The sequence below is a fragment of the Emys orbicularis genome, chromosome 5 (assembly GCF_028017835.1).
Source record: "Emys orbicularis isolate rEmyOrb1 chromosome 5, rEmyOrb1.hap1, whole genome shotgun sequence".
Classification (NCBI taxonomy): Eukaryota; Metazoa; Chordata; order Testudines; family Emydidae; genus Emys; species Emys orbicularis.
In genome coordinates, this window is record NC_088687.1 from 138,055,040 (window position 1) to 138,077,792 (window position 22,753).

At 44.8% G+C, this 22,753-nt stretch overlaps 1 protein-coding gene across 2 annotated transcripts in view; it reads right to left on the reverse strand.

Moving 5' to 3' along the window:
• Positions 1-290: 290 nt before the first annotated feature.
• UBOX5 (U-box domain containing 5) overlaps positions 291-22,753 on the reverse strand; it is a 31,227-nt gene continuing 8,764 nt past the window's right edge. The window contains exons 2-5 of one of the 2 annotated variants that reach the window (XM_065404725.1): positions 11,174-11,277; positions 5,805-6,999; positions 2,378-2,560; positions 291-1,210 (exon numbers count right to left, since the gene is read on the reverse strand). In XM_065404725.1, coding sequence (XP_065260797.1) covers positions 1,005-1,210; positions 2,378-2,560; positions 5,805-6,999; positions 11,174-11,227 — 1,638 coding nt within the window. In that variant the 5' untranslated portion in view covers positions 11,228-11,277 and the 3' untranslated portion in view covers positions 291-1,004. The remainder of the gene's footprint in view (positions 1,211-2,377; positions 2,561-5,804; positions 7,000-11,173; positions 11,278-22,753) is intronic. The other variant, XM_065404724.1, reaches the window with a different exon arrangement.

The following is a 22,753-nucleotide window of genomic DNA, read 5'->3' on the forward strand; positions in this document are numbered from 1 at the left end:
TGACAGAAGGTATCCGAGCAATTTTCCTGAGTGCCTTTTCTCAGCAGATATCTGCAAACTGCAGCCCCATGGATTTACACATATGAATATCAATTTTTAAAGTCCGTATAGACCGCAGAGTAGGTTACTGTGATCACCCCCTTGAAAATATATGGCTCTGGGGAGAATATTCCTTTGTATCGACTTGGTTTTTTCCTTCACTTTTAGACTGAGCTCTGAAAAGAAACTCACAAGGCGAGAGCATTAGGAAGACTCACAAAGAGACCAATTACAAGGCAGAAGAAAGTAACTGACTTTAACCATAATTTTATTAAGGCTTAAATGTCTATCAGCCAGACGGGAGCCGGTCCTGTCACATGACAAACAGAGTGACATTGTGTGTAATGCAATGGCTTTTCTACAAGTTGTATGAGCAGAATGAGATCATTGTCAGAGTTACTTACGCACTAACTCCAGCCCCTCTTTCCATTACTTACTGGCCTTCAGAACAGGTGACCTGTGTGCTCTTAGCACGGCTGGGAAATTGGAAGGAGTGGGGGCAGGAGAGGGGAGAAGTCAGGTAGCTTGCATGGATTCAATCACAAGGACTTCATGTGGCCCAGGACTGAACGGCTACTTGTCAAATATTGAAATGGTTTTAAATGACAGGGAAGCTAAACTCACAGTTCAAAAGGCACCTATGCTAACCACTGAGCCGTTGGAATGGTGGAGTGATGGTGCGTGATTGGATGGATGTCAGTTTCATATAAATACATTTTCCTTGTTAAAGAAGCGTATGGCTTTATTATCCTTGTAACGCTTTGCTCTGGGGCAATGCTCTAACCTCCCCGCTACTTTGTAAGCATAAGAAGACAAAGTCCTCTTCAGAATTATGTGCACTCATCTGGCAAGCTCTTTAAAGGACCACGTCCTTGTACTATTCAATACAGGCAAGTAGAACAGCAGCGGCTCCAGCTCTCCTGGGGGCCTTTCAGCCAGCCATTTCAATAGCAGCGCGCAAGAAGTTAGAAGTGGACCCTCAGCACATCATGAGCGGAGACTGACCTTTTACAATTCATGCACAGTATCGTTAAGGACTTCTGCTTTTCAGCTAAGCAAGGACGACACAGGAGGTGGCCGCATGGAAGCTGGTAAACAGGCTCCGTTTTGAAATAAGAAGAAAATGTTCTATTACAGGAAGCGCATCCTTGAACTGGGCTGCTATTGTGCTCTGGAAAGTTGAAAGAAGAAAGTTTTGTCAATGTTAATGCAAGTCAGTTGATACTACAGCAACCTTGGCAACATGGTACCTATTCCACACCTGAAACTCTGGCACAAGAGGTTAGACGTAGGCTATAAGCCCGATTCTGAGGTGAGGTGTACCTACAAGCAGCTGGAGCTGCAAGCGCTCACATTATCTTGGGAATGGGCCCTGTTTTCCTTATAACAAGCTACCATGTCCAAACTCCAAGGGTATTCCCCTTCTTCCTAGCATTACTGTTTGGGCAGACTACATCAAGGTGAAGTTTGGTACCACCAGAATTTTATTGAGGACGAAAGCTAGCAAAAGAATTCTCGCTTTTGTCTAGGCTAAAAATCACCCCCTCTTTTCAAACACTAGAATTTGAGTACTGTACCCAGTCTCCGTCAGACATTTGCACAGGTATCATACTCCACTGTATGAAGAACTTAACGTATTTCCTTAAATACCACTTTGCTTTTCGTGCCCATAATCCCTAGAGCGGGCTATTCAGATTCCATCTCAATGGTGATAGCTTTAAAAGATAAACTAAAAAGCTCAACAGTATAACACACCGCTGGGGAAAGCAGCTCAGATAGCTGCACTCTCTATGGGAACTGCACGTGGTCCCATCTCCTCCGAGGGCACAAGTTAGCGCCTAGCATCTGATTTCTGACACAGAAAATGGGCAACAGCTTCATTCAGCTGATGAGGAAGGATGGTCTAGTGGTCAGAGCGCTGACCTGAGCTTCAGGAGACGCAGGTTCAATTCTCTGCTCTGGCACAGACTTCCTGTGTGACCTTGGGCAGATCACATAGTGTCTCTGTGCCTCGGTTCCCCATCTGTACAATGGGGATAATAGTACAGCTGTGCTTTGCCAGGGGGTTGGGAGAATAAAGTATTAAAGACTGGGAGGTATTCAGATGGTTACTGCTAAGTAAGACGTTTTAGGAGAAACTTCGGGTAGATTTACAAACTACTCTTTAGGTCAAAAGAAGGGAAAAATGTCAACAAAAAAGTCATTGAACAATCCAACCTGTGGAAGCTCAGGGTTCTTGCTAAATTATATTAATGCAAAACCTACAGACTACCATTGCTATATTCCTTTTCTAGGGCTTCCGCATGCCCAAAGTGAAACCAGTCGGTTTGCTGCTTACCAGCTAGGGCATTTGCATTCCACGAACTGCTGCAACCCCCCTCGCTATGCAGCTGCTGCTGGCCTTTTATCAACCTAGCTGTAAATGATGGCCTAGAGCTGAGTGCAGAGGTCAAGGCAATGTCCAAGCTTTCGGACAGCTTCTGTTCATGAGAGACTGGACCTGCAGAGAGAGGCATGAGATCTAGAAATAGCCACGGGGGGGGGAGGGAGGGGGAGAGGGAAGAGAAGGCATCAAGGGACAAAATAAATGCTGCTTCGCTACTAAACATATTTTTAATTTTGAAGGGATGATCTCAACATAAGACAAAAGCCCTTTTACTTCTCTTCAAAACTGTGCCTTAGGGCTGAGTTAACGCATGGCTGGCCACCTGTGAAGTTGGGATATGGATACCTCGCCCAGCTGGGTAGAGTGCTTTGAGATCTATGAAGGACAAGCCCAATATACATGCTACGATTTATTTATTTTTATTGCTTGGGGCTTACAAAGAGGACTAAGGGAGTTAGGTGCCTGAATGCCATTGACGTTTAGGCCCCGATCTTGCAAATGCTTATGTGCCTGCTTAAAGCCTGTACTTCAATGGCATTTAAGCACCTAACTCCTTTGAGCCCTTTTGAAAATCCCAATCACCCTTTCTTTACTTCTGCATTTCGCTCAGCTTGGCCAGCTGATGCTAGACTGGTCAGTTTCACTTTCTGGTCTGTAGGCACTAGCTCAGTGCCATTGGTTTGGTTTCTAACGCTGATGGGGAATGTTTAAACCAAAAAGAAAATGCTGTTTTCATTTTCATATGGATACCCCTCCATTTTACATTACATTACCCCTCCATTTTGTACTTTTGTTTGGTTTCGGAGACATAAATCTGAACTGGGGACCTAAGCTAGAAGACCGTGTCTTGTCATCAGGGCCTGGAACCCTCTGGCTGCTTTGCAAGGTATGGCAGCATTTCCCCCCTACATGGTCCCAAAGCTCTAGTTTAGCTGAAGACCATGTATGAGTAAACTGGCATTACTGTGTGAATGGTCTGTTTAATAAATCTCCCCGGGGAGATCCTTCGACTATGGATGCTCAGATACAGAGATGAAGGCTACAGAAGCTCAATAGATATGGGAAGAAGATCCTTGGGGGGCAAGGATTCATTTACTGTGTGTATACACAGCACCTAGAACAATGGGGACCCAATCTCAGTTGAGGTCTCTAAGTGCTACTGTAATACAAAATAAATCGTCACGTTTTCTGAAGCCTGCCCTGAATCAACAAGCCCCAAACTCTGGGAGACTTCAGAGCTGAAGTGTGCGGCTTTGGCCCACCTTTGATATTTTCATGTACCTGCTGTGGACAAACTTTCTCCATGCCACCTGCAGCCCAAATCCTATTTGGTTTATATTAAGCCTTTGCAGAATGTATTAAAGAAAATTCAACTCAGCTCTTCAGGGAGACAATCCTCCTGTGTCCAACAGACACTCATATGCTGGGTGTTAACATTGCTGTACGTGGACCAGACTACCTAAACTTCACTGCCTCAGTGACTCTCCACTTCTCTTCAAATTTCCCCTGCCCACGTAGTCTCTTCTCCCTTGGTTATTCAACTTCATTTACCTCTCTTTATCGGCAATGTTATTAAATAACTCAGTAACTACGATTATGGCACACAACGGGTAAGAAAGATGCAGAGCAAAAGGGAGTTGTCTGCATATAAAGGGCTGTGCGTTCTGGAGCAAAGCCAGAGTGAGCCCAGGTTCAACACATTCTAGGTATTTCAGCACAAACAAGGAAGGAAATAAATATGCCAAGAAAAAATTAATTCTTTACATAACCGAGCATGCTTGGAGACAGCAGGCCTATCATCCCCCTTGTGCTAAGCTGCTCGTTAGAGGACAGAGAGACCGAACGCACTACTTGTTAGAGAATGAAAGAGCAGAAGCAGTAGGTCTCATTCTGGAGGGGCAGATGCATTTGTCTTGTGCTTTAACCCCAGAGCCATCCTGCCTCTCCCATCAGTGTAACTGGCTCAGCAGTTAAAAAGCTTGAGTGCGCTATCAATCCACGATCGCTGGTAGAGCTAGCCAGTGCCCCACGCCCAACGTACAGTGACAGGGAGCCCAAGAGGCTGCCTACATTACAGCAAGTACACCCCAGCCAGAGAACCCGCTCACAACATGGCTATCTCCTGGCTTGGTTGACAATGACAGGTTGTAGCACAGAAGGGACCTAAGCTGTGTGGTAAAGCCTTGGATGATCAATGGGACTGCTCACCGAGCCAGGGGTGCAAGACTGGGCCCATAGCTGGTGACATGACAGTTGGCAAATGATTCACAGACGAGCTCGTGCCCAATGGCTCTGCTCACAGACATTTTTCTAACAGTGTAAAAGCGACCAATACCGGGGGGGGGGGGGGGGGGGGGGGGGGGGGGGGGGAAGGAGGAGAGATACCAGTGTCAAACTGCCAGCCCCCGGACACTTGCTACAGCCCACTTTTAGCAACTGTAAAGGCTTCTTCTTTGGAAATGTCCTCTCTGGTTTAATCACCCACAGCCCATGTGTAGTACCTTCCCCTCCAGCCTTTCAAGTGCTGTCCCTTGGCCTCTAGCACTTCACTGTGATTGGACACACACACACACACACACACCTCATTCTGCTATCCATTGGTTCTGAGGTTTTATGCTCCCTTGGCAGGGATGTCCATCAACACAAGCATTTAGTGTTATTGACTGGGATTTGACAAGTGCTTCTAAAGCTGTGCTGCGATAAATAAGTGCCACTTGGGGGAGAACCGTTAGGAGCGTAAGCAGCAGAAGGGTCAGTAGGACCACATTTGTGATCACAGTGATCTGTGTAAGCAGCCCACACATGATCCTACGAACCAGTTCATTCGGCGCAGGGAAGACATTTGAGGGTTTTTCCTCCCATTATGGGGACGACGGGCCAGCAGATTGTGTGCCTGGGCTAGTAGAATCCCAATAATTTTTTTGCACAGGCTGCAAGAGAGATGATTTTCCAGCACAGCAAAACTTGTCAATGAACTGAAAATAATGGGGACAAAGGAAATAAAAGACTAATGGAAAAATTAAGTGATCTGAATCAATTATGGGCAAATAAATGGTGTAGATTGACATAGGCAGAACAATGCGGTCAGGGACTGAAAAAACAACCACCATAAAACAGAAGTAAAATCTGGCTATGAAAGAAAGAACGTACTGGGTAGAGGAAAGGGGAAAATCAGACATGAATGATACGCTAAAACCATTTCCATAATGTTTGGCAGGATTAAAAGACAACAGCCTCAAAAAGCGCCCCTAGGTTTTGGTGTGAGAATCTGCAGGAGATGTGAGGATTAAGTGAAATCACATTTGGGATGGTGTGTGTGACTCTGGTCCTGGGAGACCAGGAAGGTGAAGAAACAATGAGAATTAGGGAGGCGAGATACCTGTCGAACAGTCCATTTGGGCCAAATGCGAGTCACTCTCAGTTTTCATTTTTTTAGCACTGCTCTCTGAGGTAGACATGGCTAGTAAGTTTGTGGTAGAAAAATAGGAGGGTTCTACGTGGTTGCTGTCATCAGGGCTTTGCTCCATGCAGTCCATTTTCCTTTTCAGAGAGGACATGGTTAGGGAAGAAGGTGTGACCATCCCTAAGACCTGAGCCCTCCCGAGGAGGTTGGTGCCTGGAATGCTGTGCTGTAATAGGAAGTGGTCTATCCTCGCCTTTAGAGAGGGGTGAGGGAGGGGCTGGGAGTGCTGGCTAAAGGCAACCCCAGTGAAAGGATCGCTGGGCACCCGACCCCAGGAAGCCTCACTCCGGTTGCATTTCTCCAAAGTGCTCTGGTCGATCACCTTGCCAGACGGCAGCAGCATTGGGAAGGGCATTATCTCCAGAGTGATAGGGTCCAAGAACTCTTCAGGGATATCCTGAACAACATCGACTAGCTTCTGGAGACTCTGCTGTTCGCTGTCGGAGTTGCTTAAGGGCACACACTCGCTTTCCATTGGTAAAATGAAACTGGCACTCTGGACGCCCAAGCCCTGAGCCAGGCACTCAGAGGCCACTCGGAACACGCTGTCCATCACTTCCTGCGGGCACGACTTGGCTGGCTGCCCCCAGACCTCCAGTCTTTTAATGCAAGGGAGGCCACCTCCTGCTACATGGGAGATGCAAATTTTTAAATGTGATACATTGCTCAGTGAGGCAGGGCCTTTATTCCATAGGTCGTGAGATGCAGAACCAGGGTAGAAGACAGCTTCCATCTGATGGAAAGGAGGCCTTGGCTTGAAGCCCCTGTGGCTGAACGTCACTTTGCTTTGATTTTTTAGAACGGCTTTGCCCACTAGCGTGAAAACGTCTTTGTCCGACACAGGCTGACCGGCCAGACCTGAGAACTGAGACTCCGGGCTGTTCCAAGAGCTTTTGTTCAATGAGGTAGACGTGTAAATGTCCAGCCCCGTGAAATTCTGATACCCACCCGATGAGATGTCTATGTTAATCCTGCAGATTTCTATGTTGAAGGGAAAGGAGAGAGTAACATGGACCGGGGGCTTGATAAAATATTCACTGCGAAAGCCCCGGTTTCTCTTTGCAAGGTCTTCAGAGATGAGGTTCTCAACTTCATAACCATCAGCAGAAATCTGTGTTTAAAGAGAAAGGAGAGGATACTGGGCTTGATTTGACCCAAAAGAGGAAAGTGAGTTTGCAACCACTTTTACAGTATTTGCGAGACAAAATGTAAATGAGGCATTAAATGATCAGCGGTGAATAACAAAACTTAAAGGATGAGCTGTGCTCTCTTGATTTTACTCCCCAGAGCATGTGTGTCCCTGAGCTGTTATTCTAGGGGTGCTGGGCTCTGCAAACCCATTTGGTACAGTAATGTTGCTCAAGATGTTAGAAGCATTCACCAATTATAACAGTGCCTCTTTAAGGGAATGAGAATTTAATTGAAAACATTTATTGTAAAGAATTTTGCCATATATTCATTCTAGGCTAAAATATGGAGGAGAGGCTAAATTCAGCCCTGCTGTAAGAGCAGGCAACTCCACTGACTTAATTGGAGTCTCAGACCAGCAATGTAATCAAACCCATCTAGGAAGGGCTTTAAATACCGTGTAAATAAATGTTGCGTTTTTCACAGGACAAAACCCAGGTTCTCTTGTTTTTGAGATACAGTTTGGGGGGGCCTTGCCATTCAAAATAGGCTTTGAATTAAGAACTGGATAATCTCTAAGCATTTCTATGACTCCAAGAATCAAACACGAAAGCTCAACTCATTATTATAAGTAGTTTGACACCTTAGAAAGAAAAATGGGAAAGTGTTTCACATTTTACTGAGCCACAGGGAATTTTCTGGTGGGAGAGAGAGAAAAAAGTATCGGGGGGGGGGGGGGGGGGGAGAGAGAGGACGGATAGCTCAGTGGTTTAAGTATTGGCCTGCTAAACCCACGGTTGTGAGCTCAATCCTTGAAGGGGCCATTTAGGGATCTGGGGCCAAAAAAAAAAAAAAAAAGTTGGGGATTGGTCCTGCTTTGAGCAGGAGGTTGGACTAGATGACCTCCAGAGGTCCCTTCCAACCCTATGATTCTATAAAATTAAAATATTGACTATGTAAGCACTTGAATAATGCAAATATTACCACCTTTCATCTGAAGATCTCAGAACTAATTAACCCTCAGAACTCCCCTATGAGGTGTAACAGTTTTATGACACCAATTTTACAGAGAGGTTAACAGAAGCAGAGAAAGGATAAAGGGCCAAATTTTTCAGAGTGACCTCCTAACTGGGGTCCCAACCTGAAATACCTTGGCACTGATTTTTAGCAGTGATGAGCACCCACAACTCCAAACGAAGTCAACAGGAGTTGCAGGTGTTGGTACACTTCCTAGTACAAGTGCTGGAGGAACCAACTAGGGGCTGTGCTCCTCTTGACCTGCTGCTTACAAACAGGAAAGAATTGGTAGGGGAAGTGTAAGTGGGTGGTAACCTGGGCAGCAGTGACCATGAGATGGTCGGGTTCAGGATCCTCACAAAAGGAAGAAAGGAGAGCAGCAGAATACAGACCCTGGACTTCAGAAAAGCAGACTTAGACTCCCTTAGGGAACTGATGGGCAGGATCCTCTGGGAAGCTAATATGAGGGGGAAAGGAGTCCAGGAGAACTGGCTGTATTTTAAAGAATCCTTATTGAGGGCGCAGGAACAAACCATCCATATGTGCAGAAAGAATAGCAAATATGGCAGGCGACCAGCTTGGCTTAACAGAGAAATCTTCAGTGAGCTTAAACTCAAAAAGAAAGCTTACAAGTGGAAATTTGGACAGATGACTAGGGAGGAGTATAAAAATATTGCTAGAGCATGTAGGTGTGTAATCAGGAAGGCCAAGGCACAACTGGAGTTGCAGCTAGCAAGGGATGTGAAGGGTACCAAGAAGGGTTTCTATAAGTATGTTAGCAACAAGAAGAAGGTCAGGGAAAGTGTGGGACCCTTACTGAATGGGGGAGGCAACCTAGTGACAGAGGATGTGGAAAAAGCTGAAGTACTCAGTGCTTTTTTTGCCTCCGTCTTCACAGACAAGGTCAGCTCCCAGACTGCTGCACTGGGCAACACAGTATGGGGAGGAGGTGACCAGCCCTCAGTGGTGAAAGAACAGGTTAAGGACCATTTAGAAAAGCTGGACATGCACAAGTCCATGGGTCTAGCTCTAATGCATCCGAGGGTGCTGAGGAAGTTGGCTGATGTGATTGCAGAGCCATTGGCCATTATCTTTGAAAATTTGTGGTGATCGGGGGATGTCCCGGACGATTGGAAAAAGGCAAATATAGTGCCCATCTTTAAAAAAGGGAAGAAAGAGAACCCGGGGAACTACAGACCGGTCAGCCTCACTTCAGTTCCTGGCAAAATCATGGAGCAGGTCCTCAAGGAATCCATTTTGAAGCACTTGGAGAGAGGAAGGTGATCAGGAACTGTCAACATGGATTCACCAAGGGCAAGTCATGCCTGACCAACCTGATTGCCTTCTATGATGAGATAACTGGCTCTATAGATATGGGGAAAGTGGTGGATGTGATATACCTTGACTTTAGCAAAGCTTTTGATACAGTCTCTCACAGTATTCTTGCTAGCAAGTTAAAGAAGTATGGACTGGATGAATGGACTATAAGGTGGATAGAAAGCTGGCTAGATTGTCGGGCTCAACGGGTAATGATCAACGGCTCGATGTCTAGTTGGCAGCTGGTATCAAGTGGAGTGTCCCAGGGGGCAGTCCTGGGGCCGGTTTTGTTCAACATTTTTATTAATGATCTGGATGATGGGATGAATTGCACCCTCAGCAAGTTCACAGATGACACTAAGCTGGGGGAAGAGGTAGATACGCTGGAGGGTAGGAATAGGGTCCAGAGTGACCTAGACACATTGAAGGATTGGGCCTAGAGAAATCTGATGAGGTTCAATAAGGACAAGTGCAGAGCCCTGCACTTAGGATGGAAGAATCCCATGCACCGTTACAGGCTGGGGACCGACTGGCTAAGCAGCAGTTCTGCAGAAAAGGACCTGGGGATTACAGTGGACAAGAAGCTGGATATGAGTCAACAGTGTGCTCTTGTTGCCAAGAAGGTCAACGGCATATTGGGCTGTATTAGTAGGAGCATTGCCAGCAGATCGAGGGAAGTGATTATTCCCCTCTATTCGGCACTGGTGAGGCCACACCTGGAGTATTGTGTCCAGTTTTGGGCCCCCCACTACAGAAGGGATGTGGACAAATTGAAGAGAGTCCAGCGGAGGGCAACGAAAATGATCAGGGGGCTGGGGCACATGACTTATGAGGAGAGGCTGAGGGAACTGGGGCTTTTTAGTCTGCAGAAGAGAAGAGTGAGGGGGGATTTGATAGCTGCTTTCAACTACCTGAAAGGGGTGTTCCAAAGAGGATGGAGATTGGCTGTTCTCAGTGGTGGCAGATGACAGAACAAGAAGCAATGGTCTCAAGTTGCAGTGGGGGAGGTCTAGGTTGGATATTAGGAAACACTATTTCACTAGGAGGGTGGTGAAGCACTGGAATGGGTTACCTAGGGTGGTGGTGGAATCTCCATTCTTAGAGGTTTTTAAGGCCCGGCTTGACAAAGCCCTGGCTGCGATGATTTAGTTGGGGTTGCTCCTGCTTTGAGCAGGGGATTGGACCAGATGACGTCCTGAGGTCTCTTCCAACCCTAATATTCTATGATTACCCCAAATTAGCAGATGCAGAAAAAGAACCCAGGAGTCCTAACTCACCATTATACCACAAGACCCCAATTCTTTGCAATAAGACTGGTTAGCTTTGAAGATTTGAGTCTTGAAGATTTGAGGGGCTTTCACAAAAAATAAAATAAAATTATAAATTAAAAATAAATTTTCAATCCCCCAAGCAGTTCCATCCAGTTTTGCACAATTAAAAAATCCTGTTATGTTTTTGCTGTAACCTACCTGACCATGGCCCTTTAAGTGTGATGCCACAAGAGCATCTCTCTGCACATTACACTGAGATAATTCCAACAGACACTGCTCAGGTGTTTCCTGAGCTATTTCGCCACAGAGCCTGGTGAGTAAAATTGGTTGTGTTTTCTTAGAAAAGATTTGCATGAGCATCTGAGAATGCTCTTAATTAAGGAAACATTGCCACATTATCTCAGACACAAATGATGTAGTGAGTGAGCACTCCTTTGTCTACTCTGTCCAGCAGAGACAAGGACTGCTTATTCTTTCCATCTAACCAAGGGATACCAGAGCTGACCCTCTATGCCTTAAATTGCAGAAAACACAATGCTTTTTTATTTTTACCTTGCTGCAGTGAATTCTTGGCTTGAACTGTGGGAGGCAGATGTTTATCACCATATTTGCAGTTTGAGGGCTCACCTTCCAAGCATCAGAGTCAGCTGGTAAAACTAAAGGCAAAAGCAAAACATAAATGTTAGTGAACGGTGGAAAATAGGAGACTCTTGTGTAAAACAGTTCCTGAGTCACAGGTGAATTGCAAGTCTGACTGCTCACAAAATGCAGTTCAAATTCAAGTGAGTGAGGCTTTTAGCACTCAAGAGAAACCCAAGGGAGTGTGTCATGGGCGATTCTGGGTTAAGATGCAAGATCAAGTTAAAGTCATTCACGATTCAAAGGAGAAAAACATCTGAGAAGGAAGCCTAGGGGATGAGTGTTTTTATGAAAAGTTCTCATTTGTAAATAAACCGGTGATTAGATGCAAGCCTTATCAAAGGGGAGTGTGCTCTAGAGAGGAAGAGTTTGGTAGGGACTTAGTCCTTGCCCTGCCATCCATTCAACCTGAGGGAGATTTTCAAAGGTGCCTAACTCTCAGCAGCCTAATTCCCCTTTGTGTCTTTGCAAATCTTCCCTGCTAAGACCTTGGTCAAATCACTTAATCACTCTATAGTTTACACTATGCCGGCTAGGAAACATGGCCTAGGGGCTAGGCCATGGTTTAGGAGTCAGAAGACCTATTCTTGTCTCTGCCATCAACTTGCTGCATGACCTTGAGCAAATCATTTCACATCTCTGTCCTTGTTTCCTCTTCCATCCTGTGCCTGTCTTGTCTATTTAGGTTGTAAACAAGCTGGGGGGCAGAAACGGTCTATGTGGTAGTAAAAGCACAACAGGATGTGAGGTCTCAACCAAGGGATTTAGTGGTTACTGTAATATAAATAAGTAACAATGCACAATGGTGTTGCAAGGATAAATGTTTCTAAATGCTTTGAAATCCTCAGATGAAAGTTACTCTTGAATGCAAAATTAATAATCATTATTTAGTAGCTGCTTTCTGTTATCCAACAGATCACTGGGTGCTTTAGGGAGATCAACAAAATTCTGAGCCCTGATCAAGTCAACTCTTTCAAACATGTTCAGAAAAGGAAGCCAGGAGAACACACAATCTTTTGCATTCAAAGAACTAAACAAACTGGTTAGACACGATTCTTTTTAAAATAAGATTCTCTGTAAAGTAAGAATTTTAACCTCCTAAAGACGGTGTAAACCTCATTGCTTGGAGCAATCTTGTAATCACATAATTCCAACTTCTATCAAGAAAAAGGAGCCCTTTAAATGATTTCCAATGGAGGGTATTTGTTCAGCCTAACTGGATTTTTGCAAGCTCTTTTAGGTGTACATGGGATTATAAAATGAACTGAGGTCAGGTCAGCATGTAATGCTTCCTATACCTGTCTAGTAAACATGCGAGCATAATGCAGCCAGAACACTGATTAAGTGCAGATGTCAGAATACAGATAAATGGTGACATTGGCTCTAAAGTCCAAATTCAACGTAAAAAATATCTCAAGCCACCCACGAAAGGGTGAGTTTGAAGCTTATGTTACCAATGCCTGCCTGATTGTTTTTGGTGGATCAGGCTTTGTGTGTTAAAAGAAGACCAGTGTGCTCACATGTAATAAATGTCAATGTCACGTAAGAGAAACAGAGAAGCATTTTCAAGTCTCTATTTCTTTTAAAAGTGTCAGGTCTGCAATCTATAGCAGTGCCAGGCTTGCTGCTGGAAATACCATCTCTCGAAATGTAGAACTCTCTGTACATCTGTCCATTCCTGATCATTAAAGATCTCACGGAACTTTTGGCCCATCCAGTTCAGCAACCCATCTCTGGCAGGGACTAGCACTAGATAATCGAGAGGAAGGCACTAGCCATTCTATAGTGCAGAATTACGTTATAGGCTGCTCATAAGAGAAGTTTCTTCCTAACCACAGGCAGTTTCTGGCTGGCTTAAATCCTAGGTTTAAATCCATTCAAAATATGTTTTAGCCTATCCACTGAGAACATCCATAGTACAGTGTAAGTGCGTAGGCCTTTTTTGAATTCTACTAAGCTCTTGGCCTCAACTGTACCTTGCAACAATGAGTTCCACAGGTTAATTATATATTGCATAGATGTTTTCTTGTTCAATTTGCTGCCTTTCACTTTAATTGTCCCCTTGTTCTTATACTTTGAGAAAGCATATGTATGAGTGTCCAATTTATCTTATCTGTCCCATTTGTTAGCGTGTAGCTCTCCTCACAAATTGTTCTCTCCGTGCCTTTGAGAATGGTGCTGGTGCAATGAGACCACTATTTATCATGCTGACCGATAATGTCTCACTGTTTCCTTGTACTCCCTCAACTGTTTGTTGGCATCAACATGTTGGCTCTTGTCTTATACTCAGGCCTGGTCTACACCGGGGGTGGGGAGGAGGAAATCGATCTGAGTTACACAACTTCAGCTACGTGAATAACGTAGCTGAAGTCGACGTACTTAGATTGACTTACCGCGGTGTCTTCACTACGGTGAGTCGACTGCTGCTGCTCCCCCGTCGACTCTGTCTGCGCCTCTCGCCGAGCTGGAGTACAGGAGTTGAAGGGAGAGCGCTCGGGGATCGATTTATCGCATCTAGACTAGACGCGATAAATCGATCTCCGCTGGATCGATTGCTGCCCACCGATCTGGCCGGTAGTGAAGACATACCCTAAAGAGCTTACAATCTGAGGGTAAGGACCATCTCTTTGTGCTGTGTTTGAACAGCACCTAGTACAGCAGCGTCCTGCTCCACACCTGGGGCTCCTAGACCCTATGGTAATACAAACAAAACATCTCATCTGCCTCTGTTTCTGCTGCTTCTCATCTATAAGAATTAGTTCGTCAATCACTTTCTCTCAGCAGGGAGAAATATAGATATATAAAAAACAAGAGCAATCTATTTATCTAGCAAGGTTCTTATGCTGATGCCCAGAACTGAAGTATCAGCTTTGGGCTGATACGATCATAGCAGCCTTTGAAGAGAACTCAGACTGTGCATTACCAACAGTGGTAATTTGGAGAGTGTTCAGAGAAGAGCCATGAGAAAGATTAAAGGATTAGAAAACATGCCTTATAGTGATAGACTCAAGGAGCTCAAACTATGTAGCTTAACACAGTGAGGGTTAAAGGATGACTTGATTACAGTTTGTAAGTACCAACATGGGGACCAAGTATTTAATAACAAGCTCTTCTATCTAGGTATTACACGAGCCAATGGCTGGAAACTGAAGATAGACAAATTCAGACTGGAAATAGGGTGTACATTTTTCACACAGAGTAATTAACTATTGGAACAACTTACCACATTGCCAAGGTCATGGTGGACTCTCCATCACTGGCAATTTTTAAATCAAGACTGGATGTTTTTCTGAAAGTTCTGCTCTAGGAATTCTTTTGGGGAAATTCTCTGGACTATGTTATGCAGGAGGACAGGTTAGATGATCAAAGTGGTCTTTTCTGCTTTTGGGATGTGTGGTGTCAAGGCTGATTCCCCACTCTGGCACTTCGAGTGCAGAAGGTGGGAGCCCGCAAGGATTTTAAAAATTAATACTGGCTACTCCAGGCTTGTATTAAACTCCCAAGGTTACAGCGTTTCTCTGACCCTGGCTTGCTAAACGCGGCAAAACCCAAATGCAAAACCCCTTTTTTGGAACTCAGGAAGGTGCACTTGGGAATTCCTTCCTGTGGGGTACCCTCAAGCCCTTTCACTCCCCCTGTGGGGAAGAGCTGAGAAAGAAAACAAAGGAAATTAGCTGTTGCCACCAGCTAATTAAACAACATGTGCACAAACCTCTTAGGACACCAAAAATCCAATCCTGTTCTTAAAAAAGGTAAATTTTATTAAAAACAAAAAAGAAAGAAAATACATCTGGAACTTAGGCTTTTGCTAGATTTTAAAAGAGCAATTCCAAAAATCAAGCACCCAAAATAGCTTTCTTGGGGGTTTAACTTAAAGGTTACAAGCAAACAAAAGCATCTGGGGTTAGCACAGAGGAGTCCACTAGCCATAAGAAATAAACAGAAATAAACCTAATCGCGTCTTTCTAAACATTCCTGATCTACTTACACATCTGAGGGTCCCAAATAAGTAGTTCTAGGTATGATTCTATGATCATACCTGGCTTAAAGCTTCTCATAGCATAACTGCTCCCTGTTCCCCTCTTTCCCGAAGAACCACAACAGAGACAAAGGGGAAGTTCCCCCCCCCGATTTAAAAAAGCTCTAGCCTTCCCACTGGCTCCTTTGGTCAGGTGCCCACTCCTTTTCCTTTACCTGGGGGACTTTTTAACCCTTTACAGGTAAAGCAAGCAGAGAACAGCCACCAAGAGGGACTTTATAACTGGCCTGCTGGTGTTCATAAAAGGGAGATCTCTCCCCTCCCCCGCCTTCATTTATCACATAAGGTATCCCAGGACAGAATGTTGTACAGCTCACGTAGGTGACCACAGAATACTTGTTTCCACTGGAGTGATTTCTGACCAAGGAACAAAGTGTATTTCATAGTAATTTTGAAAAGCGGGTGTGGCACCAACAGACGCACAGCTCAGAGCAACAGACACGTATGATATGTAGCTTAGTATTCTCTTCCCTTATTGAGAGGTGCAAGGAATATTCTGGTTGAGGGGCAATCCATTGTGAGATAAGTGCCTGGATAGAGCTGTGGGCGTTTTGGTCAATGGGCAGCTCATGTTCTGTTCAGTTTAAGGACTGATTTCCTTTGAGCTGAAACACTGGAGATTTAAAATAAACGGTGCTACTATTTGAGATAAATGTTATTCAGCTCAATAGGGTATCAATAAGCTTGTCAGGCCTGTTAGCATGTTCTGTAGCTTGTGTGTGCAACGGTGAACTATAACTCCACTGAGGAGTGGGAAAAATTACAACAGGAGTAGGATGAGGGGGGAAAAACCTCGCCCTCCACCAATCCTTTCAAACCCCAAAGTAATGATAGGTGGGGCTGGTAATACCACCTACTGTTAAGGTTGCCCAGCATTTTGCATCCTAAGATCCTTTTTTCAGTTGCTTATAACTTTGACAAACTTTAATCATTTGGTTTTCCATACTGGGCGTCGGCTTCAGGCTGAATTGTTTGTTTTAAATTTCAGCCCGAACAGTTCAGCTGTTTCTGAGAGCAAGGCTAGGAAAAATGATGATTTGCACATGTTAATGGCTATGTTTTCTTTGAAAAACTCTAGTGCCCCCATGCTTTGGAGCAGGGACTTGAAGTTTGGCAGGGGAGTGGGCCTTTGGGTCAGGGATGTGCTTTTTGCTGTTCTTGTGAAAATCTGCCCCAATTTAGCCAAATTAAAGCCTTTCAAAAAAACTTAAATTCACACATGCTCAATATAGACTCGATTTTAGCAGCTAAATTCCCAAAAGTTTCCATCCACACTGGGCGTGCTCCAGCCCAGAGCTGGACAGGACTTTCCCTGCTGTGGACTATGCTGGGTCCGGGCACCTGAACTGAGAGCAGGAAGACTGTCCCTCCTGTGCTCTCAATGCTCTCTCTGTTGGGCCCGGGGAATCTGGCGAAGGAGGTTACTTGATTCAAATGCAGAGGGGACAAGAGCCGGACCTGGGGGAATGGAAGATGAGTGAGTGGCTTGGAACAAGGAGCATGTTGGGATGTGGTGGGAGAAGACTTGGACTGGAGACTGGCAATGGGGGGGAGGGAAGACTGGAATTAGCTGGGTAAAGAAACTGGGAGCGAAACTGAATGTGTGTGTGTGGGAAGGGGCGGGGGGGGGAAGACGAGGCGCTAGTAGGTGGGGGGGGGAGACTGGGATCGGATGAGGAGGTGGGGGGAGACTGACTAGCTGGACAAGAGAGGCTGAGAACCAGTGGGGTTGAGGGGAGACAGATCTGATGAGGAGTCAGGCCTGGTCTACACTAACCCCCAAATTCGAACTAAGGTACGCAACTTCAGCTACGTGAATAACGTAGCTGAAGTCGACATACCTTAGTTCGAACTTACCGCGGTTCAGACGCGGTCCACACGCGGCAGGTAGGCTCCCCGTCGACTCCGCGGTACTCCTCTCGCCGAGCTGGAGTACCGCAGTTGACGGCGAGCGCTTCCGGGATCGATTTATCGCGTCCAGACCAGACGCGATAAATCGAACCCGGAAGTTCGATTGCCAGCTGTCGAACTACCGCGGTAGTGTAGACCTGGCCTCAGATAAGAACTGGGTTTGGCTGCACAAAAAATCTGGTACAAAGAGACAGGTGAACACAGACTAGTATGAGGCCAGGGAGGGAAATTGGAACTGGGATCCAGTGGGGACAGGGAACATGGACAGCATGAGGGACAGAAAAAAAAAAAAAATCAGGAGAGGAGCCTGGTGTGGGGGGAGAACTGGGAATGGCTGAGCAAGGAGACTGGGAGGAAGAATCCAGAGGGGTGAGACTAGGGACTAGCTGGGCCTGAGGAGTGGAGACTGGGATTAGCTGGGTGAAAACATTGGGACATGGTGAGGTTGGAGGGGATGGTGCAGAAATGACTGCACTTGGGGGGAGGGAATGGGTTGCACAGGCAACCATAATTCTGACATTTGACATAGTTTTGTGTGTAATATTACAGTAGGATCTACTGCCTCTACTACATTGAAATATATCTATCTAAGATTATATATTATTACAGGATTGTCACTCTGAAGCCTAGGTTGTCTGATGAGTCAGTGTGAAGTGATGGAAACCCCTATAACCATAGCTTAGAGCTCTTTTTCTTCAGAATATCACCAGTTTCAATCATTCAATCATCATGCGAAAGAAAGCATAGAATCAGATGAAGTAAAAATCTTAAATGAACCAAACTATACCATAGAATCTCTATGGATAGTAATTCCATGCTCTAATAAGAAGAATATAGCAGTAGGGAATAATACTGACCACCTGACCAGGATGGAGATAGTGACTGTGAAATGCTCAGGGAGATTAGAGAGGCTATAAAAATAAAAAACTCAATAATAATGGGGGATTTCAATTATCCACATATTGACTGGGTACATATCACCTCAGGACTGGATGCAGCGATAAAGTTTCTTGACACCTTAAATGACTGCTTCTTGGAGCAGCGAGTCCTGGAACTCGCAAGAGGAGAGAGAATACTTGATTTAGTCCTAAGTGGAGCACAGGATCTGGTCCACGAGGTGAATATAGTTGGACCGCTTGGTAATAGTGACCATAATATAATTAAATTTAACATCCCTGTGGTGAGGAAAACACCACAGCAGCCCAACACTGTAGCATTTCAGAAAGGGGGACTATACAAAAATGAGGAGGTTACTTAAACAGAAATTAAAAGGTACAGCGCCAAAAGTGAAATCCCTGCAAGCTGCATGGAAACTTTTTAGACACCATAATAGAGGCTCAACTTAAATGTATACCCCAAATTAAAAAACATACTAATATAACCAAAAAAGTGCCACCATGGCTAAACAACAAGTAAAAGAAGCAGTGAGAGGCAAAAAGGCATCCTTTAAAAAGTGGAAGTTAAATCCTAGTGAGGAAAATAGAAAGGAGTAAACTCTGGCAAATGAAGTGTAACAATATAATCAGGAAGAATTTGAAGAACAAAAAAGAATGTGAAGAACAGCTAGTCAAAGACTCAAAAAGTAATAGCAAAATTTTTTTTACGTACATCTGAAGCAAGAAGCCTGCTAAACAATGTGTGGGGCCAATGGACGATCAAGATGCTAAAGGAGCACTCAAGGACGATAAGGCCATTGCAGAGAAGCTAAATGAATTCTTTGCATCCGTCTTCACGGCTGAGGATGTGAGGGAGATTCACAAACCTGAGCCATTCTTTTTAGGTGACAAATCTGAGGAACTGTCCCAGATTGAGGTGTCATTAGAGGAGGTTTTGGAACAAATTGATAAACTAAACAGTAATAAGTCACCAGGACCAGATGATATTCACCCAAGAGTTCTGAAGGAACTCAGATGTGAAATTGCAGAACTACTAACTGTAGTCTGTAACCTATCATTTAAATCAGCTTCTGTACCAAATGACTGGAGGCTAGCTAATGTTACGCCAATTTTTAAAAAGGGATCCAGAGGTGATCCCGGCAATTACAGGCTGGTAAGTCTGACTTCAGTATCAGGCAAATGGTTGAAACTATAGTAAAGAACAAAACTGTCAGACACATAGATGAACATAATTTGTTTGGGAAGAGTCAACATGGTTTTTGTAAAGGGAAATCATGCCTCACCAATCTACTAGAATTCTTTTAGGGGGTCAATGAGCATGTGGACAAGGGGAATTCAGTGGATATAGCAGGGCTTTGGAGCGGAGCCCGGAGCTGGAGCGCAGTCCAGTAGGTTTTATGCCCGGAGCCGGAGCGGAGCAATTCAAAAATCTGATTGCTCCAAATTTCTGGGTATAATGTACTTAAGATTTTCAGAAAGCCTTTGACAAGGTCCCTCACCAAAGGCTCTTAAGCAAAGTAAGCTGTCATGGGATAAGAGGGAAGGTTCTCTCATGGACTGGTAACTGGTAAAAGACAGGAAACAAAGGGTAGGAATAAATGGTTAGTTTTTGGAATTGAGAGAGGTAAATAGTGGTGTCCCCCAGGCGTCTGTACTGGGCCCGGTCCTATTCAACATATTCATAAATGATCTGGAAAAAGGGGTAAACAGTGAGGTGGCAAAATTTGCAGATGATACAAAACTATTCAAGATAGTTAAGTCCCAGGCAGACTGCGAAGAGCTACAAAAGGATCTCTCAAAACTGGGTGACTGGGCAACAAAATGGCAGATGAAATTCAGTGTTTATAAATGCAAAGTAATGCACATTGGAAAACAATCCTAACTATACATATAAAATAATGGGGTCTAAACTGGCTGTTACCACTCAAGAAAGAGCTCTTGGAGTCATTGTGGATAGTTCTCTGAAAACATCCACTCAATGTGCAACGGCAGGCAAAAAAGCGAACAGAATGTTGGGCAACATTCAGAAAGGGATTGATAAGACAGAAAATATCATATTTCCTCTATATAAATCCATAGTATGCCTACATCTTGAAGACTGAGTGCAGATGTGGTCACCCTATCTCAAAAAAGATATACTGGAATTGGAAAAGGTTCAGAAAAGGGAAAAACCAATGATTACAGGTATAGAACAGCTGCCATACAAGGAGAGATTAATAAGACTGGGACTTTTCAGCTTGGAAAAGAGACAACTAAGGGGGGGAATATGACAGAGGTCTATAAAATCATGACTGGTGCGGAGAAAGTAAATAAGTGTTATTTACTCCTTCTCATAACACAAGAACTAAGGGTAAGGAAGTATTTTTTCACACAACGCACAGTCAACCCGTGGAACTCCTTGCCAGAGGATGTTGTGAAGGCCAAGACTGTAACAGGGTTCAAAAAGGAACTAGATAAATTCATGGAGGATAGGTCCATCAATGGCTATTAGCCTGGATGGGCAGGGATGGTGTCCCTAGCCTCTGTTTGCCAGAAGCTGGGAATGGGCGACAGGGGATAGATCACTTGATGATTACCTGTTCTGTTCATTCCCTCTGGGGCACCTGGCATTAGCCACTGTCAGAAGACAGGATACTGGGCTAGATGGACCTTTGATCTGACCCAGTATGGCATTATATTCTTATCGCTGGGATTTATGGGCTGCTGCCATCCAAATGTTAAGTTCTCAGCCTTTTTGACTTTATGAATTACACCTGTTTGGTGTACAGCTACAGTAAGGCACGTATCTATGCTATATCAGGAGTCCTAGACCATTGGGATATCAAAGGTACTTCAACTAATTACCACCTTTACACGACAGCTACTTTGCAAGCAACAGTTCATTGGTTGTAGGAGACAGACTGAAGAGATGGTGGACTGCCTGGTCTAACTGCCACAGCGGAGCACCCTGTGACAGTGTACCCCATAAGGCTTTATGGGGAGGGGGTGCTTATAAATGTATGTATGACATAACTGGAATATGTTTTGTGCTGCCTGTGCCATGTAATATATCTCCGTAAAGGTCATGGTCTACTATATCTGTTCATCCTATTTGTACATATATATATCATTTTCTACTTGAGGTTAAGAATATGGGCTGTATGCTTGCTTGGTTTCTAAGTAAGCTTTGGGAGGCATTTGGTCAGCTTCTTTAGGAAGGAATTCGCCAGGTTAAGTACCTGATCAGGAAACACTTGGAGAACAATGCATCTTGGAATGCTCCAATCCACATAAGAAGTCTTCCTGGAGACATGCAAGATACCATGTGGACAATGGCTTCGGCCTGTAAAGACTGAGTCATGCAGGGACATGTGACTTGCCCAGGTGACTCCAGAACTCCATCTTGGAGCTGGACTTTGCATAGGAGGGAGGAGGAGGGTCTCCACCCACAAGAGAGAGTATATTTAAACCCGTGGGAGACCCCTCCATTTTGTCTTCAGCTGGCTAAAGAAGGAGCCTCTCCACCCCCCCAGGATACTTGAAGGAAACTGAAACAAACGATAGTAACTACAGGGGGTGTGAGTGATTGCTGGACCCAGGCTAAAAGGAGATTAGCCTGTAAAAGGGAGCATTCAGGAACTGGTGAGGAACTTATCTGTGTTTAGTTTGATTAGACCTAGATTTGCACATTTTATTTTATTTTGCTTGGTGACTTACTTTGTTCTGTCTGTTACTACTTGGAACCACTTAAATCCTATTTTCTGTATTTAATAAAATCACTTTTTATTTAGTAATTTACTCAGAGTATGTATTAATACCTGGGGGAGCAAACAACTGTGCATATCTCTCTATCAGTGTTATAGACGGCGAACAATTTATGAGTTTGCCCTGCATAAGCTTTATGCAGGGTAAAACAGATTTATTTGGGTTTAGACCCCATTGGGAGTTGGGCATCTGAGTGCTAAAGACAAGCACACTTCTGTGAGCTGTTTTCAGGTAAACTTGCAGCTTTGGGGCAAGTGATTCAGACCCTGGGTCTTTGTTGGAGCAGACGGGAGTGTCTGGCCCAGCAAGACAGGGTGCTGGAGTCCTGAGCTGGCAGGGAAAACAGGAGCAGGGGTAGTCTTTGCACATCGGGTGGCAGCTCCCAAGGGGGTTTCTGTGATCCAACCCGTCACACACCCAAACTACCACCCACGCAGATCTCCCAGCACAATGCCCCAGTCAACACAACCACCCACTCAATTCAACTGGCATGCACAGTAACCCCAAACAGACACTCCCCTCAGCACACAACCCTCATTCGCCACCCGCACAAATTAATACTTCTTCCAGGACGGTCACTCGGAGGCCTAGAATATCTGCTGAGTCAGCGGGAAGACATGGTAACAGCGATAAGCACAGCTGAAAGCTCATGTTGTGTAGCATGTTGCAAGGTTCAATCATACCTGGGCCCTGTGAGAACCAGATGGAATGCTGGAGTCCAAGGGTTCGGTGGTGGTTGGACCGTGACAGCTGATGACAGGAAGTGGGACTACAAAAAGATGGTTCTGCCTCTGGTCAGGGGGCAACTCTGGGCACAAAATTTGGGGCACATGTACAAAGGGCAACATTGCATCACAGCACGTGGAAATAAGAGCCCCCATATTTACTCACATAACTTTAACA